The following is a 14024-nucleotide window of genomic DNA, read 5'->3' as shown; positions in this document are numbered from 1 at the left end:
GATAGTAATACTTATCTTGTGTTATGTGAGGATTAAAAAAGAAGGAAATGCATATGCTTATTACAGTCTGTCGCCAGCAGTGCACTGGAGCCTGGTATTTCTTTCCAGCTCTATTCAGTGGCATCAAATTGGTAGCAGGAAATTTGCCTTGGTGAGAGTATTTATACACGGCTGACATCAGCCAATGCTACAATCAGAGTTTTTTGGTGTGTTTTTTTTTTTTCTCTTCTGGGAGCTGCCTGTCAAAGTTTCCCAGCTTCTTATTGGTGCTAATAATTCTTCCCTTAAAAAGCCTCCGACTGGGACAGGTATGGATTGAGCTAACTGAGAATAAAGGATTAATTTCTGGGTTTTGGGGAAAGTCCCAAGAAGATGTCTGTTTTCTCTACCCATGGACGGTCAGCCATTTAACGTTTATCGGTCACCCACCAATGGATGAGCTTGAACATTAAAGACGCTGCTTGAGCTTTAAGAGCTCAAAGTAAAATGTGACTCCTGGGAGGCAAATAATCCAACCCCTGGTTTTGGTTACAAATACCCAAAGAGATTTCAGGCCTTCTGCGGTCCATGTCTTGGGGCCCTGCTGGACAGAGCAGAGCCTTGAGTAGTTCATTTACGTTACTTGGAAAGCACATAGTGGAAATAGAAGTGCCTTGGCCTTCGTGTTTCAGGGCTTGACCTCTAAAGCAGGCCTTGTTGATCGTTTCTGACACAGTGAAATTAAATTTAAAATGAACACTTTCAACCCCATCTTCCAGTTGTTCGGCCTCAATGAGACGTGGGCGCAGTTAGCTGGGATTTGCGGTTAGCGCTGTCCGGTTTCTCGTAAGCTCTGTGAACTGCGTACTGAATAGGGCCAAAAGGACCCAGAAATGAATGTGGCCCCTCCATGCCTTCAGAGGACTTCCATTTTGTTAGTCTTCCGTGAAGTTTATAATTTCCTAGCAGAAATAGGTTATTCATAGAGGGCAAACGACTTGTCCAGGTGTACACAGCCTGCTGGGCAGAGCTGAGACTAAAAACCAGGAAAAGGCCCTGTGCCCTGTGGCCTGGGCAGCTTCGGGCTTTGCCAATGGCAAGCCTGAATCCGAAGGCAGCTTCCCCGTCTCGTAAGTAGGATGGAGGTGCCGCCTTGCTGCACCCGCGAAGAAGGGCGCCCCAACGAACCCGGGGTTGATATATTTCTGGGCCAGATAGTCTGAAGCCAGGGTACTCCGAGGCCTGCCCTTTTTTGGTGGGGGTGCTGCGGACACCGCTCTCCCCGCGTACCCCCGGCGGAGGAGGGAAGCCGCTTCAGCCACCCCGCGACGGCACCCGCCCGGGAGCCGGCGCGCCGCCCGGCGAGGCCCCGCCCCTCGAGCCGCCGCGCGCCCATAGCGCGCAAATGTCCCGGGTACGGCTGGAGAAGGGGAAAGCGGGGGAGGGGAGCGCGGCGCCGGGGGGCCGGGCCCCGTACGTCGCGGCGTTCCTTCCTCCCGCCTCTTCGCCAAGCCCTGTGTCTCCTCGCCGCCGCTCCGCCCCGCTGGGTCCCGGCGCCCTCAGCCAATGACGAGGCGGCGCGAGCCTCTTCGGCCGGAGGCGGGGCGTGCGCGCGAGGCCCGGCGCGCCTGCGCCCTGCCGCCCGCCCCTCGCCGTGAGGAGGAGGAGGTGGAGGAGGAGGCGGCTCGGGGAGATCGAGCAGCGAGCTGGAGCGCGGAGCGTGAGTGAGGGAGCCCAGCCGCCTGCCCGCCCGCCGCCGCCGCCGCCCGCCGCCGCCTCTCCTCCGTAAGCCGGAGCCCGGGCCGGGGCCCGGCACGCCGCCCGCCCCCCACCACAGCCCCTCCCTCGTCGTCAGGCCGCGAGGGCAGCGCGCGCGAGCCCAGGGGGAGGGACAGCCAGCGAGCGAAAGAGCGCCGGGAGGAGGCGGCCGGACCGAGCGAGCGCCCGCGCGTGTGGCGTGAGGGGAAGCCGCTGCCCGCCCCCCCTTCGCCTTCCCTTCTCTCCCCCTCCCCGCTCCCCCCCCGACCGCGGAGCAGCACCATGTCGGCGCCGGCGGCCAAAGTCAGTAAAAAGGAGCTCAACTCCAACCACGACGGGGCCGACGAGACCTCAGGTGAGGAGCAGGCGAGGCGGGGGCCGGCCCGCGCCGCCATCTTCGCCGTCCGCCCGGCCGCAGGCCGCCGGCGGGGCCCGGGGCGCGCGGGGCGGGGGGTGGGGGGCCCCCGCCGGGCGGACGGGCCGGCGCGCGCCTCGGCGCCCTTTTTTTTTTATTTGGTGCGCGGGAGGCCCGGGGCCGGGTGGCGCCGCGGCGGCGAACGGCGCTGCGAGGCGGGGGCGCTGCGGCCTGCTCGGCGCGGGCGGAGGAGACCCCCCCTTCCTCTCCCCCCTCCCTCGCTCTCCTCCCCCTCCCTCCCTCCCGAGAAGCCTCTCTTTATTGTGCTCCGCCATGATGCCTCGCTCCCATCAGCCGCCGCCGCCGCCACATGGTGCGGCCGGACGCGGCCCCGCGCCCGGGCCTTCTTCGCGCGGCTGTCCCCCCCCCACCCCGCCGGCCCCTCGGCGCCCGGCCCCGCGGGCGGCGCCCCCCGCACCCCCATCCTGGAGGCCGGCCCCGGCGCGGCCCTCGGCCTCGAGCTGGGGCGGGGTGGGGGCGCGGGGAAGCACGCGGCCGGCGGCGCCGCGGCCCCAGCGCCGCTCGGAGGATGCTCTGGCCGGCCACGGGCCGTCCCCCACGTGGGGTGGCCAACCCCGTGGCGGCAGCGTGCTGAGAAACCCGGCGCGGCGGCCCCGGGGTGTCGGAGGAGGGTCTTTACAATGGCTCGTGGGCAATACCTCCTGGCCTTGTCCGTAAAGGCTTTTCTCGGCAGGGGGGCTACACCAACCCGGGCTGGTTGCCGGAAATGAACCGCGGAATCCGGTCCCTTCACGCCCACTTAGCTTTGTAGGTTTTGCGGTCTTCACCCGACAGAAGGGCACCTTTCCCTTAGCACACCCCCCACCCCCCACTTTCCTCCTCTCGGTTCTTTGGCTCAGCTTCTGACTGCATGCTTGCTCGTTGTAAGTGTGCTCCAAAGTCGTGTGTGGCTGCCTCTGAGATCAGCCCGCCTGAAAATGGGGTTGGAAGGTAAACTGGAGTGTTTACAGTGTTGGGGTAGTTTTAAGGAATTCCCCGTCTTGTAGGCATGTCTGATTTCTTAACAGAAATCGGTACTGAGCAATATTTTCAATATTATAAAAGGTGCTTCCAACATGGAAATAGGTGATGTCCTAATTTTTGATACTGTTGTGGGTTTCCGTATTCTAGCTACTCCTTTTCGTAGTCTTAACAGCATGATTTGTGAGCACTCTTCCAATTGAAAAGTAGTTTGTCAACTGCACGCGTGAACACGTGGAGAGCATGCCTTGTAGTAGTAGGCAGGTTTTTTTTTAAAGAGCTTTATTGATATAACTCACGTCACAGACTGTTAACATCAGGAAGGAAAACTAGTTAAATTTATCTTCAGATTTAGTATTGCGTCTTCTTCATGCACCTTTTTCTTGCAGAAAAAGAACAGCAAGAAGCAATTGAACATATTGATGAAGTACAAAATGAAATAGACAGGTAAAGTTTTTTTCAGTTTACTTTGAAGTTTTCTGACCTGATTATGTTTTGGTAATCATTGAAACTATGGCCAGGTAAATCTGTATCTACTGGCTAAGTGGAGATGACTATAACTTGGAAATTTTACCATTCAGTGTTATTTTTTCTGTGATATATTTGTAGGTCACCAAAAAGTTGCTAATGAAAGTACATTGACCTTGTATAAAGATTGGGATTGCTTTCATAGGTCAGGAATTGTTGCAGTGTGTGGACTGCTGATAGTATAAGTTTTATAGCATTAGTGTTGCTCTGACTTGCCTAATATCTTTGTTACTTGATTGGCAGCTTTTTCTTCTTGAGAGAAACAATTGAGGTTAGCCTAGTAATGGAGTAGATAAAGTATAAAATGTTACCAAAATGCTGAATTTTGGCACTTAAAGAGCTGTCAGTTCTTGAGTGCCTTTTGGCAAAGCTGATTAGATGGCCATCTCAATTTTGAGTTGAGTTTCTGACTGCAAAAATTTAGGTGATTTGGTTATTACAATTAGGTTCTTTACATTGTAAGAAGGCTAACAAGAGTCAATTTTAATCTCAGCCGTTTTTGTATTTGTTAAGTACCATCGTTGGTCAATGTGTCTTTTCATTTGCTTCAGACTTAATGAACAAGCCAGTGAGGAGATTTTGAAAGTAGAACAGAAATATAACAAACTCCGCCAACCATTTTTTCAGAAGAGGTCAGAATTGATCGCCAAAATCCCAAATTTTTGGGTAACAACATTTGTTAACCATCCACAAGGTATGTGATGGCAGGGCATTATTGAAGGATATGGGATGTCCACTTGTTGTAAAGGGGAGGGATGTTGATCCCACATGTTGGTGACCTGCAGAGGTTGAAACAGGGAGAGGCTTGCAGTTAATGCCTTATATTTAGAAGAGATCATATGCTAGCTTGGGGTGTGTTTAATTAATTGCTAAAAGATGATGGTAGCTCTGACTCTGAGCCATTTGGTTATTCAGTTAATAGTGGTTTATGAAACCAAATTTGGGCAATCTTAAAAGGGATCGCTGAGTTGTACGTTTGTATAATCACTTGGTTTCCTTGCGGGTCTAGTGTCTGCACTGCTTGGGGAGGAGGATGAAGAGGCGCTGCATTATTTGACAAGAGTTGAAGTGACAGAATTTGAAGACATTAAATCAGGTTACAGAATAGATTTTGTAAGTATCTGTAACTCATTTGTCACTATGGAAATTAACTTGAGCTTTGCTTAGAAGGGCTATTTGTATTGACTTCTGATTCTCTTACTGTTTATTGCAGTATTTTGATGAAAACCCTTACTTCGAAAATAAAATTCTCTCCAAAGAATTTCATCTGAATGAGAGTGGTGATCCATCTTCAAAGTCCACTGAAATCAAATGGAAGTCTGGAAAGGTATTTGAGGACTTGAGGATTAATATTTTGTATAGTTTGATTTAGTTGAACCATTTAAACTAATACTTGGTGTTTTGGTTATGTGTTAAATACAGATCCTTAAAAAGATCTGTGTTAAAGCCAAATACAGTAGTTTATGGTCTTGTAAGTTAATGGAGCATGTTTTTGTAGACTTGGACTTAAATCATTTTGAATTTTACATTGGTGGTTTTGTTTCCCAAAACCTATTTCTGTCTCCATTTAAGTAGTAAACATAAATATTTTCAATTATACTGTCTCAAGATACTGGTTGTTGAAATAGAACTAATTTTATATGTATTAAAAAGCCAACTCTGGACAGTAACTTTCAAGAAAAGGTTGGCATACAAATTTGACAGCATTCTTTGCAGACTTAAAATCCTAAGGTTTCTTCTCTTTACTAACTGTACTTTTTATAATTTCAGATAAGAATAATAGTGTGGACCATATAATGTCCAGATTTTGCTCTGCTTTTGGGTTAAAACCTTATTTAAGTTGTAGAGACAAGGTATAGAGAGCCTATATATCATAAATTCTTCCATCTTCGTTTAGGATTTGACAAAACGATCAAGTCAAACACAGAATAAAGCCAGCAGGAAGAGACAGCATGAGGAACCAGAAAGCTTCTTCACCTGGTTTACTGATCATTCTGATGCAGGTGCAGATGAGTTAGGAGAGGTCATCAAAGATGATATTTGGCCAAATCCGTTACAGTACTACTTGGTGAGTTGAGAATGTTCTTTTATTGAAGGTTGTACTTGTTTCATTTGTTTGAAAGTGAGTTCTTAAGGTAACCTTTGGTTTTGGTTTTTCCCTAGGTTCCTGACATGGATGATGAGGAAGGGGAAGGAGAAGAGGACGATGACGATGATGAGGAGGAGGAAGGATTGGAAGATATTGATGAAGAAGGGGATGAGGATGAAGGTGAAGAAGATGAAGATGATGATGAGGGGGAGGAAGGAGAGGTAAAAAGATTTGGTTAAATCCAAACAGATAATCTTCAAAGACTTCACCATGTTACTTTGGAGATTACATATATTGTGTAGTGAAACTGATTCAACTAGTTGTGGGAAGATTTGTAGAAAGGATAGGCTGTTTTGTCCAGGATTGAAGGAAATTTTGATGTTTATTATATTATTGATTTAATTAGTTCTACTTTTGCGGTTAGTTTTTATGACTAGTCAGTTATGTCATTCCCTAGCCGGTATTCAGTGAAAGCACTGTGGACATTGCAACTGCCCAAATTCTGACAAATCTCCCAAATAAAATAGGCATGTTTTGGACAAGCTATTATAAATCTTCGAGTTAGATTGAGAGAGATAAGGTTTTGATTCGATTACTTAGTCTGAAAAATGTCTGATTTGGTTAGTGCTGGAAGTTAATACACCTGAAACATCTCTAGGTCTTTCAAGAATCAGATTGGGATGCAGTTTGGGAAATTCTCTGGTCCAGTGGGTAGGATTCAGCCTCTCGCTGCTAGGGTGCAGGTTTGATCCCTGGTCAAGAAACTCAGATTGTGAGCTACATGGCCTGAGGGGGGAAAAAGTAATAGTTGGCCCTTCATATCGATTGTATCTGTCGCTTCCCGTTCTTCAGATTCAACCAACAGCTGACACTTTTAATTCTTGAAAGTTCCAAAAGGCAGAACTTGAATTTGCTGTGTTGGCAACTATTTACATTGTATTCACAACTATTTACAGTGTACTATTACAAGTAATCTAGGCTTATTTAAAGTACATGGGAGAAAGTGTGTAGGTTGCATGAAAGTATTATGCCCTTTTTTTTTTTAACGGACTTGAGCATTCAGAGGGTTGTGTTTTTTGTTGTGTTTTGAAAATATTTGTATTGGCTGCGCGCTGAGCTGTATGTGGGATCTGAGCTCCCCAACCAGGGATTGAACCTGTGCTTCTAGCAATGGAAGCATGGAGTCTTAACCACTGAACTACCAGGGAAGTACCCCTGAGGATTTTTGTATGGTGGAGGAGGTTCTGAACCATCCCTCACACGTACCAAGGGACCACTGTGGAGGTTGAATATCCCTGGTGTGTCATTATGTTCTGTGGGGTCCATCATGGTCCATATGAATATTAGGGACTGACCTTAGAATTAATCCTAAAGATTAACTGCCTGTTTTTTTTCCTTACAGGAAGATGAAGGAGAAGATGACTAATGGAACACTGATGGATTCCAACCTTTTTTAATTTTCTCCAGTCCCTGGGAGCAAGTTGCAGTCTTTTTTTTTTTTTTTTCTCCTCTTGTGCTCAGTCGCCCTGTTTTTGAGGTCTCTTTTCTCCTTTATACCATGGTTCACAATTTATTTGTGGGGGGAAATACCTTCGGCAGAATTCAGTGGGAAAAGAATCTCTACCCCTTTCTGTTCCAAATTCATTTTTATCCCTTCCTGTCTCAACAAAAACTATGGAATCAACACCACCATGCTCTGTGGGAAAAAAAGAAAAACCTTCTGCTCCCTTAGCTCTGCTGGAAGCTGGAGGGTGCTAGGCCCCTGTGTAGTAGTGCATAGAATTCTAGCTTTTTTCCTCCTTTCTCTGTATATTGGGCTCAGAGATTACACTGTGTCTCTATGTGAATATGGACAGTTAGCATTTACCAACATGTATCTGTCTACTTTCTCTTGTTTAAAAAAAGAAAAAAAAAAACTTAAAAAAATGGGGTTATAGAAGGTCAGCAAAGGGTGGGTTTGAGATGTTTGGGTGGGTTAAGTGGGCATTTTGACAACATGGCTTCTCCTTTGGCATGTTTAATTGTGATGTTTAACGGACATCCTTGCAGTTTAAGATGACACTTTTAAAATAAAATTCTCTCCTAATGATGACTTGAGCCCTGCCACTCGATGGGAGAATCAGCAGAACCTGTAGGATCTTATTTGCAATTGACATTCTCTATTGTAATTTTGTTCCTGTTTATTTTTAAATTTTTCTTTTTGTTTCACTGGAAAGGAAAGATGATGCTCAGTTTTAAACGTTAAAAGTGTACAAGTTGCTTTGTTACAATAAAACTAAATGTGTACACAAAGGATTTGATGCTTTTCTCTCAGATAAACTTAATATGACTTTCCAAGTTTGACTTGTGTAACGTTATTGTCAAACTTTTTGTCACCCTCTCTTCATATTTTTTGATACGCACTTTGCAGGATGACCTCAGGGCTATATTGATTGAGTAAAGGGATTTGAATCAATGTATTAATGTCTCCATAGCTGGGAACCCATCATGGGTACAATTTGCCATTAGTTTCTGAAATTTTTCACATCACTGGGGATACCAGATTGCTGAAAACTCGGTTCTGAATATGTTGTACCTTTGATTTGTATCTCAAATCATCATTTCAAAATACGGGCTTTTATTTACCTAGATATTAATAGTGCCTGCAACCACCATCAGACAGACCTGGTGCTCCTCTGCCGAGTTAACACAGGGCAATTGTTCGCATGTCTTCACTGGCACTGTAAGAAGTGGCCGAGAAGACAGGCTTTCAGAGTAAGAAGTCCGTGTTGGTGGTTAAGAAACTCAGGTTAGGAGTACTTGTATCTCAAAGTACCAGCTTTTTAGCATATAGCTCTCCAACGAGACCTGTCTGTGTGAATCCGGAGATGATGGACTGCTCTATCTGCTAAATGCCATTGTGCATAAATCACATTTTGAGAAGCTACCTAATGCATAAGCTTTTTAATGCTGTAAAATATAGTAGCTAAAATTAAATGCCACTTAGCTTTTTCAGAGATGAATTAATGGACAGCCGGGTCAAATTCAAAGCTTTTTGATGTATAAAAACTTTATAAATGGAACTACTCCATCAGTAGGCAAAGTGTAACAAAAACCTGTCTAGATGGATAGTGTGTGATTTCTGCACAGGTCTCTGTAGCAAATACATCACTGTATACCGGTCAGGAATCTTGCTCCAATAAAGGAACATAAAGATTTTTTTGACTGGGGTCATTCTCCTTGTTTCATAGAGAAATGTTACTACTTACTTTTGGATTTAGATGATAAGCTAGTTTTTCTGCTTTGTTTTTATTTATGTTCATTGTAACTGGGAAATGGGGAGAACTGCCCCTTCAGGTAGTTCAGTAAGTATAGCATAGGTCCATACATCTGCATGGAGACGTGTGTTTGGAAGTCGTGGACAAATTAACTTATTTGAAATGTCTGTTCCTGAGGGGATTCAGTCTTCAATTTTGAGGTCTCAACATTTGAAGGGCTTTTTGCTAGAGAAAATAGTCACCTGAAACTATATAAAGTAATATCAGATTTATGTTTCGCAAAGTGACATCTTAACCAAAACTGGTTTTTGTATGCTGGTGCTGTTAGGTTATTTAATGAAACTACTATGTTAGTTCTGGGGGATGTACTCAAAAGATAGGTCCCCTTAGAGGGAATTTGATCTCGATTACTGAGACTACCCTTTAGATTCCCTTATTCCCAATGAAGGAGTGCTAGGCTGTGAGAAGGCAGAACGGGCAAACTTAGTTTATTGGAAAAATGGCCACAAAGTAGTCTGTGTTGTTCCCAACTGCAAGAAGAGTTTCTGGGCAGGCCCTTAGGTATGTTTTGAAAACTACCAGGTGAATGGCTTAAAGCTACATCGGTACAAGGACATCTAAACAAAAAGGGAATAGTGCCTGTTTGGGTAGTTCCTCTGGGGCATCTACTTGCCAAGCTGTGCCATACTCTGCTTAGGAGAAGAGCTTAATAGCTACCTGAATTGCGACATAGAGGACAGTAGCTTACGTGTTTTACATTAAAAAATTTAAAGGATTCTCTGTAGTCAAGGTGGTCTGACCGCCATGACAGGTCCTTATGATTTCAAGCAAGTGGCTCTGAAATGCAGTTTGTAACCCTAAACTAAATGTCTTGGGCTGACAAATTTGCTTTAACATCTGGCCTGCTTCACAACTGTGTTAGATGTTTGCAGGCTTCAGATGAATGTATAATTATGTTTGTGAATTAATTTAGTGATCTTTATCATTACTGTTTGGTAACACCTGGTTTCGTGGTTTCACTTGAGCTCATAAACAGATTTGTTTTTTCTGCCTTTTTTGTTAGATTTTGCTATAAACCCTTTCTAGTTATTCCGTTCCGTTCAGTCGCTCAGTCGTGTCTGACGCTTTGCGACCCCATGGACTGTAGCCTACCAGGCTTCTCCGTCCATGGGATTCTCCAGGCAAGAATACTGGAGTGGGTTACCATTTCCTTCTCCAGGGGATCTTCCCGACCCAGGGATCGAACCCGGATCTCCCGCATTGGTGGCAGACGCTTTAACCTCTGAGCCACCAGGGAAGCCCTTTCTAGTTATTACAAGAATGGAATTCTTGGGGGGAAAAATGTTTAGGATTTCCTGAAGATTGAGACAAACTCTTTAGGAGACAAATAGCAAATTATTTCAGTTGTTTAAAAGGACAAAAGTTTATTTTGAAAAGTCTATCCCTCACCATAGCAAAAGTCTATTCCCTTTTGTATGTGTGGCTGTATTTTATGGAGATTTACAAGTTCTATTTTTAATGAATCTTGAGGGGAAAGGGACTACAGTTTTGTGATGAGAAGAATAGGAAGTGGAGGGTGTGTGCCAACTTGATTAGTTAGTAACATTGCATGCTGCTGCTGATAAGTCACTTCAGTCGTGTCCGACTCTGTGTGACCCCATAGACGGCAACCCACCAGGCTCCTTCATCCCTGGGATTCTCCAGGCAAGATCGCTGGAGTGGGTTGCCATTTCCTTCTCCAATGCGTGAAAGTGAAGTCGCTCAGTTGTGTCCGACTCTTGGCGACCCCATGGACTGCAGCCAACCAGGCTCCTCCATCCATGGGATTTTCCAGGCCAGAGCTCTGGAGTGGGTTGCCATTGCCTTCTCCAGTAACATTGCATACTCAGATGCAAATCTAAGGAAGGCAAATCTAAGTGTAGGTGGAGTGATGTCTGCCATACCCAGAAGGAAAAAGGTATAGAAAGGGGTAGATGTTCACTTATGTGGCCTGTTGGGGCAGTTCCTTTCAAGTTGATGTTACACAGCTTCAATAGTTCACTAGCCAGAGTTGGTTTGGGCTGTTCACTATCCACTGGATGTTAAATGTGAACTTCAGTTTTCCTAAGAATTAACGATTTTATGAAACACCATCACCCATCGGACATCTACATAAGATGCAGCTATCTCCATACTTAGCCATCAGCCAAGGGCTGTAGGTTTGTCCAGTCTGGAGTTCATTAGGAAAGGTGGATGTATTCTACTTTGGAACCCCTTTTTCCCTAGTGACCACAAAGCAATGAAACACTTGAACACAAACTTGAAAAATCATTGAGTTCTACATAATTCAGGTGCTGTCATAACCTCTCAGTTATTAGCATCAACATTCACCTAAGGGCACCTCAATAAACCCCACCTGAAAGAGTCTACAATGTGCCTCCTACCTTAAAAAAAAAGTGAAGTCGCTCAGTCGTGTCTGACTCTTAGCGACCCCATGGACTGCAGCCTACCAGGCTTCTCCGTCCATGGGATTTTCCAGGCAAGAGTACTGCAGTGGGCTGCCATTGCCTCCTACCTTCAGTTGAGTTCAGTTCAGTTCAGTCGCTCAGTTGTGTCCGACTCTTTAAAACCCCATGAATCACAGCACGCCAGGCCTCTCTGTCCATCACCAACTCCCGGAGTTCACTCAAACTCATGTCCATCGAGTCGGTGACACCATCCAGCCATCTCATTCTCTGTTGTCCCTGTCTCCTCCCACCCCCAATCCCTCCTAGCATCAGACTCTTTTCCAGTGAGTCAACTCGTCACATAAGGTGGCCAAAGTATTGGAGTTTCAGCTTTAGCATCAGTCCTTCCAATGAACACCCAGGATTGATCTCCTCCAGAATGGACTGGTTGGATCTCCTTGCTCTTCTCCAGCACTGCAGTTCAAAAGCATCAATTCTTCAGCGATCGGCTTTCTTCACAGTCCGACTCTCACATCCATACATGACCACAGGAAAAACCATAGCCTTGACTAGATGGACCTTGGTTGGCAAAGTAATGTCTCTGCTTTTTAATATGCTATGTAGGTTGGTCATAACTTTCCTTCCAAGGAGTAAGCGTCTTTTAATTTCACTGCTGCAATCAGCATCTGCAGTGATTTTGGAGCCCCCAAAAATAAAGTCTGACACTGTTTCCACTGTTTCCCCATCTATTTGCCATGAAGTGATGGGACCAGGTGCCATGATCTTTGTTTTCTGAATGTTGAGCTTCAAGCCAACCTTTTCACTCTCCTCTTTCACTTTCATCAAGAGGTTTTTTAGTTCCTCTTCGCGTTCTGCCATAAGGGTGGTGTCATCTGCATATCTGAGATTATTGATACTTCTCCCAGCAATCTTGATTCCAGCTTGTGCTTCTTCCAGCCCAGCGTTCCTCATGATGTACTCTGCATATAAGTTAAATAAGCAGGGTGACAATATACAACCTTGACGTCGTACTCCTTTTCCTATTTGGAACCAGTCTGTTGTTCCATGTACAGTTCTGACTGTTGCTTCCTGACCTGCATACAGGTTTCTCAAGAGGCAGGTCAGGTGGTCTGGTATTCCCATCTCTTTCAGAATGTTCCACATTCTATTGTGATCCACACAGTCAAAGGCTTTGGCATAGTCAATGAAGCAGAAATAGATGTTTTATCCTCCCGGCGCAGGGATCGAACCAGGGTCTCCCGCATTGGAGGCAGACGCTTTAACCTCTGAGCCACTAGGGAAGCTCGAAGCCTGACCTTACTAAGTGTTAAATATTGACCTTACTAGGCTCTTCCGCCGCCATTTTAAACCCAGCTCCATACAACGCTCCACCGCCGCCGCTGCCGCCGCGACTCGGTCTGCGCGCCAGCACCCTCCGGCCGACCACTCCGCCGCTATGGAAGACATGAATGAGTACAGCAACATAGAGGAATTTGCAGAGGGGTCCAAGATCAACGCTAGCAAGAACCAGCAGGATGACAGTAAAATGTTTATTGGAGGCTTGAGCTGGGATACAAGCAAGAAAGATCTGACTGAATATTTGTCTCGATTTGGGGAAGTTGTGGATTGCATGATTAAAACAGATCCTGTTACTGGAAGATCACGAGGATTTGGATTTGTGCTTTTCAAGGATGCTGCTAGTGTTGATAAGGTTTTAGAACTGAAAGAACACAAACTGGATGGCAAATTGATATACCCTAAAAGGGCCAAAGCTTTAAAGGGAAAGGAACCTCCAAAAAAGGTTTTCGTGGGTGGATTGAGCCCAGATACTTCGGAGGAACAAATTAAAGAATATTTTGGAGCCTTTGGAGAGATTGAAAAATATTGAACTTCCTATGCATACAGAAACAAATGAAAGAAGAGGATTTTGCTTTATTACATATACAGATGAGGAGCCAGTAAAGAAATTGTTAGAAAGCAGATACCATCACATTGGTTCTGGGAAGTGTGAAATCAAAGTTGCACAACCCAAAGAGGCATATAGACAGCAACAGCAACAGCAAAAGGGGGGAAGAGGTGGTATGAGGGGTCGTGGCCGAGGCCAGGGCCAAAACCGGAACCAAGGATTTAATAACTATTATGATCAAGGATATGGAAATTACAATAGTGCCTATGGTGGTGATCAAAACTATAGTGGCTATGGCGGCTATGATTATACTGGGTATAACTATGGGAGCTATGGATGTGGACAGGGATATGCGGACTACAGTGGCCAATAAAGCACTTACGCAAGGCATCCCGAGGAGGTGGCAATCACCAAAACAATTACCAGCAGTATTAAAGGGGACGCTGCAGAAAACAGGAAGAGATTGCTAAAGTAACCATCTTGCAGGAGGACATTGAAGATTGGTCTTCTGTTGATCTAAGATGATTATTTTGTAAAAGACTTTCTAGTGTACATGACACAATTTGTGTCCAACTGTATATAGCCGCCAATTAGTTTTCTTTGTTTTCACTTTGTCTTTTGCTATCTGTGTTAATGACTCAGTGTGGATTTGTGTTTATACAAACTTTATTTGTATGATTACATG

General features: G+C 45.5%; 1 protein-coding gene and 1 pseudogene across 1 annotated transcript; both read left to right on the top strand.

Moving 5' to 3' along the window:
- Nucleotides 1-1617: 1617 nt before the first annotated feature.
- Nucleotides 1618-8948, top strand: SET (SET nuclear proto-oncogene). Its single transcript, XM_055400380.2, has 8 exons — nucleotides 1618-2092; nucleotides 3523-3580; nucleotides 4213-4355; nucleotides 4671-4774; nucleotides 4875-4988; nucleotides 5559-5729; nucleotides 5825-5971; nucleotides 7153-8948. Exons 1-8 carry the CDS (start codon nucleotides 2020-2022, stop codon nucleotides 7174-7176), a joined length of 834 nt encoding a protein of 277 aa, XP_055256355.1. The 5' UTR covers nucleotides 1618-2019; the 3' UTR covers nucleotides 7177-8948.
- A 1821-nt stretch (nucleotides 8949-10769) lies between these two features.
- LOC129539283 (heterogeneous nuclear ribonucleoprotein D-like pseudogene) lies at nucleotides 10770-14024 on the top strand (annotated as a pseudogene).

Source organism: Moschus berezovskii, chromosome 11 (assembly GCF_049115385.1).
Source record: "Moschus berezovskii isolate FMDL1 chromosome 11, NW_MosBer_1.0, whole genome shotgun sequence".
Lineage (NCBI taxonomy): Eukaryota > Metazoa > Chordata > Mammalia > Artiodactyla > Moschidae > Moschus > Moschus berezovskii.
Note: the sequence above shows the minus strand (reverse complement) of the source record. Positions and strands in the feature narration are given on the sequence as shown.